The 5328-nt window shown below is 41.0% G+C and overlaps 1 protein-coding gene across 1 annotated transcript in view; it reads right to left on the reverse strand.

Moving 5' to 3' along the window:
- Window positions 1-643: 643 nt before the first annotated feature.
- The window catches only part of mettl16 (methyltransferase 16, N6-methyladenosin), a 38266-nt gene continuing 33581 nt past the window's right edge, over window positions 644-5328 (reverse strand). The window contains exons 9-10 of the mRNA XM_017490483.3: window positions 1565-1738; window positions 644-1325 (exon numbers count right to left, since the gene is read on the reverse strand). Of these exons, the coding sequence (XP_017345972.1) occupies window positions 852-1325; window positions 1565-1738 (648 nt within the window). The 3' untranslated portion in view covers window positions 644-851. The remainder of the gene's footprint in view (window positions 1326-1564; window positions 1739-5328) is intronic.

Here is a 5328-nt window from a genome sequence, read left to right on the forward strand (position 1 = left end):
TTCTTTTCTCAAAATGTCACATGATTCCCACATGTTTTGCAAATGGGGAGCAAAGTCCCTGCTTAAGCCAGAAGAAGCATAAGCTAGAAAAAGTGCAGATGATTTATCTATAGGATCAGAAAACTTCACATGACCCACCACTTTAGAAAAAACCACTGCTTCTAACAGTTACTTCCTTGACTGCTGCTACCTTCCTGTTATCCACGCCGGCTCCACTCCGGACTTCTGTCTACAGGCCCAGATTTCCTGCAAGGAAACCACAGAGGTATTCTAGGGACAGGAAATGCCACTCTGCACAAAAAAAAGTAAATCAAAATCAAATGATTAAACCACAACTGGATACAAATAACTAGGAAGTGGGTTGACTTTCACACTTACCAACAATGACTGAGGAAGTTCTGATGTGAGAGAAAAATCTGATGTGTTCATGAGAAGACAAAGATATCAGCGCGAACATAAAAATCAAAAGACTAATTACATACTAGCTGTCCTTTCCTTTTTCAATAGTTTACATACGCAAATCATGTGAACTGGATAAATGATAGGCAGCGGTTAGTCTAAACAAAGACAGGCGTGGGGGAACACAGTGGAATACAAATGAACAAATCCAAGGTTTTAAATCTAAGAAAGATTCTGAACCATCAACAATTAAAATGTTTATTATAAATGTAATAAAGACAAACAAACATTCAATAAAACAAACTTCATCACTGTCTTTCACCACTACTAGTACAGAACGGCAGACTTACAGAAAGTCTAAACTTTAGTATGGCTCATACCTCAGATGGGACTCTGTTCATGAAATCAGATGATAAAAAGGAAAAGCAGAAAAGATGTTAAAATGGACGGGGTTAAATGGACTTGGCTACTTGGCGAAAGAGTGAGTTCTTAATGCATGTACATAGCTGGTTCATCAGGTCTTTATTCTGACCCTCCACCCAGTGCATCTCAACCAACACATCTCTGTCCTCCACCTTCACATTCAGCAGGCATTTAAACAGGAAGTTGTGGACTGAGCTGGAGTTTGGGAAAATAGTAGAGGCACTGGACCCCTGTTCCTGTGTGCTGGAGGTCTTACAGGGGACATCTGTATCCTTTTCAGAGGCCTGCTTTGCCTTGGATTCTTCTCCAATACTGGGATGATCTGTAAGGTCCTGTGCTGGCGTCGGGTCCAGGCTGTCGGCAGTGGGAGTGTCAGGCTCTGGGGCTTTGGGCAGCTCACGATGCTGTCGGCGTCTCTGACGAGCATGGATCCAGGTGTTCTCCACAGCAGTCAGGAAGAGTCTGAGTTCAGAGTCGCAGGAGGGCACGCGGTTGTGCAACACCTGAGGACACAGCACAGCACTGTCATACCACACCTGTAATCCTCTTAACAGTTGAACTCAAAAAGGTCTCAAGTAGGCCTATGAATAATATAGACCTGGACCTACAATGTTCTGTCGGTGGAAGGCTCTGTAGTGTTATAATTAAAATATCATTGTACACATTTAAATAATGTGAAATAAATCTGTACTGAGCCAAAAAAAAAAAAGTTGTTTGTGTGTGTGTGTGTGTGCGCGCCTGCCTTCAGGTCTGTGAGTATGCTCTCCAACCAGTAGGTGACGCTCTCCACATGGCTGGTGTGTGTTTGGCCGATGCTGAGGGCTTGAGAGTGCAGTTCTGCTGCAGTGGCTTCTACCACGGTGAAGGTCAGCGGTTTACGTGGCTTCTCCAGCTTACGCTTCTTATTTGGCGGAGACTGGAACACACACACGCACACACACACACACACACACACACACACACAAATGTCAGTAGACCAAAGCAAAACAATTTTCAGTCAGGCAAAACTGATTACAGTTATTTATAAATAACTCTGCCATGCGTAATCCTAAATAGTCCCTACAAATTACTGGACGTTGCCTTAATACAGACCCGTCAGAATTAATCTAGTACAGGCTGATGGGACAAACTTTCATGTTAATTACATACTCAGTGAGAAAAAAAAGCATTTTTGCAAGTTCATGATCACATAGTTGCCTTTTTTGTCACCTAAATGACATAAATCTATACAAATGTCCTTCCTGATTTTTTTTTTCAAGTGATCCTCGCTGCTTAATGTATAAAAAATGGCTTTAAATAAATGTACATCATTAATAGGAGATTTAAATACTTATATTTTCAATTATTTCTTCATTTTTCCAAATAATTTTCCAACAGGACAATTTTACTCTGCCATTTGAGATTCAGCCTAATTCTAATAAAGAAGATAAATGCTTTCATGCATGAAAAGAAATTAAATACAGTGGCTCTGGGGTGGAAATGTAAAATTATAAATATATAGGGGTAGCATGAAAACTGTAGATAGACACCTAAAACTGAATCTGAACCATAACTTATTACAAACCACTATACAGTCTCTGCGTGATTTTTACAAAAGCCTTCCCTATCTGTGTGATACAAATACAGACAACAGCACTACTGCTAATGCTTGCTCTGTGGCAGTATAACATGCTATGATTTACCACTGTGAGAGAGAGAGGAAACCAGCAGAGGGCAGCAATGCTCAATTAAGGATTTAAAGGTGTGGCTGCTCCTCCTGTCCCTGACCTTGGCTTACAGTGGAGTAAATATACCATCACTGTCTGAGATGTGTGTGCACCATATGTCGAGCGTCTGACACGCAGGGACGTGACCAGCAACGTCTGGGCGAGATATCGGATAGGAGGTCTAAAAAAAGAAATTCCATCCCAGGTCACCTCACAGTCATGACAATGAAACTATTAGGGTTGAGCCTTACAGCACAGGGGTCTGAAGATATGGGTCAAACCATTATACAACACACACACACACACACACACACACACACACACACACACACACACACACACACAGGGAGTTGTATTCAAGCTTCATAAATGGTTCTAAATCAGGTGTTTAAAAGTCCCAGCAGCTGGGCTCAACTCTTACAAATTGCAAGCATGGGAAACAGTTGATGACAGCGAGATATTTTCCAGAAATGCAGAAACACAAAACCTTCACTTCAGTTGTTTGTCCTTTTGTAATTGCATTTTCCATTCCCCGACAATTTGTCCATCACAATCGTACAGCTCTGCCCGTGTTCACACAAAACAATAGTATTTACACATCTCTGAATAATGAGGTCAGGACACAATCAGCAATGTGACCCTCATTAAGCCTTGAGCCTAAGCTCATGTTTCTACAAAGCAGATAATGCTTTCATACACATACACAAACATATGCACATACACATAGCAAGCATTCCACACAGACCACGGACAGACTTGCTCACTCCTCACCGAAATACCAGAAAACCCAAACTAGAACACTTGCTTAAGAACAGCATCAAAACAACGTGAGCGCTACACCTAAGTATGAAGAAAGAACAAAGACACATTAGCAGATTGTGCAGCACAGAAGAGCAGAAGAGGTGAGAGTAAAACACAGAGCGAGTCAGAGTAACTCAGCCTGAGAGAGGACCGTGCCTCATGGGCGTTAGTCTTCACGCCAGGAAAACATTTGCACTTATGAAAGACGAATAATCATCTGGCTGATTCAGAGTACACACATTTAATGCCAAAACAGAAAACTATCCTGGATTCAATCAACACAGGACACCCATAAGCATACCACCGGGCTATTTCTTTCTTTCACAAGATTCCTCGACTGTGTCGTATGATCAGCAGCTTAATCTGTTGGACTCCAGAAGAATCTGCACCGAAATCGTGCTTGTATACGCAACAAAACTTTACTGAATATAAAGGGGTGGTATGTAATATTTTAAAGTCTTCCTAAAGCTGTAAAAATGATAGAATTTCAACAAGCAAAACTGTGACTCACAATATTGCCATACAGTATATCTGATTGGTTTCTTCATTTCAAACTTCAATTTGCTTTTTTCCAACCTGAAATTAGCTCTGTCCCCTGCGGAAACATAACTGCTCAACTCCGCCCCCTTTCATTCGAGGGCAACCTAGAAGGCAAATGTAGCTTCAAGAGAGAAGATGGGGTCGGTTGGAGGAAATGGAAAGCATGATCAGTGTTTTTGCTGCAATTCACCACATGAACAGTAGATGGGGCTAAAAACAGTCCCTCCCGGATTTAATGAATTTGCAATTGAAGAAATTAACACAAAATCAAGAAAATGCCACGGTATTTGGAGGAGCTTGCAATTTTTCTAAATTACTACAGATTTGGGCAAAGATGCGTCATGTGATGTCATTACAACGCGCATTCAGGCAAAACCCCCTTCCATTCACGTTCACCGACCATGAGTACAGATAAAATATCTCATTGACTAACAAACGTCACTGTGAAAGACAGTTTTCTGCAACTGCGATTTCGCCAATTCAAGTAGTCTTCCACAAAAAAGCACAAAAACCTCCGCGAAATCCTGTATGGGCTGTAAAAATAACAAACTGCTCCTTTAAAATGGATAGCTTTTCATTGAACAATTACAAATATAGAAGTAGACAAGGGATGTTAAGCTTTTCATTGTTCTGTCATACCTTCGCACACAGCTTGGCCTTGAAATTCAATTCAAGGGGAAAACTGAAGAATCTCTCAGACTGCTGTATATTAAACCTTTGCAAATAAATAATTCATACCTAACAGAGGTTGCACAAAAATTCAAAAAAGGTGATCCACTGTTCATTTACAGATGTGAAGCAAAAACTGTTTCAGGACATCACTATTTTGTTTTTTGATTTGTGCAGCAAAGAATGCATCAAAATGCACTTCAATTAACAGCTGTACACACGGCTACAATTTACATTTCTGCATTCAATGTGTTTCAATTCTACACTGTTAACGACAAACGTAAACAAATCAGTGCAATAAATATGCAAAATAATCAATCTGTGTATCATAATCCATGATGAAAGGACATACCAATACTTAAAAGGCACTAAAGAAGTGGACACACCGGCAGCTCAGCTGAAATCCTTGATTCTGAAACTGAGAGTGCGCAGCATGGCACAGACTCACCTTACAGCTTAATAACGGACGGAGGATGTGAAGGTTTTTCCCCACTGTGTTCAACTCTGGCGTCGGCAGCACCCGAAAACAAGTCTGGATCGGTCTCTCTGAGTTGGCATGCGCTGCTGGTCTGACCATAAACTAACCGAGTAGGACTGGATAACGAGGTGCAACCCACGGCTCTGAAAGCGCTCTAACACTGCGCAATGCTTTTATTTTAATTTTATTTTGCTTTAAAGGTCAAGATAAATAACTGTAGGAGGAATTCCATTGGAAGAGGGAGGGAGTGGGATTAAAGCGCTAGATTCTTGCACATATCTCTCAACTTCATGCAAAATGATATCAAAGTGT

This window comes from Ictalurus punctatus, chromosome 17 (assembly GCF_001660625.3).
Source record: "Ictalurus punctatus breed USDA103 chromosome 17, Coco_2.0, whole genome shotgun sequence".
NCBI lineage: Eukaryota > Metazoa > Chordata > Actinopteri > Siluriformes > Ictaluridae > Ictalurus > Ictalurus punctatus.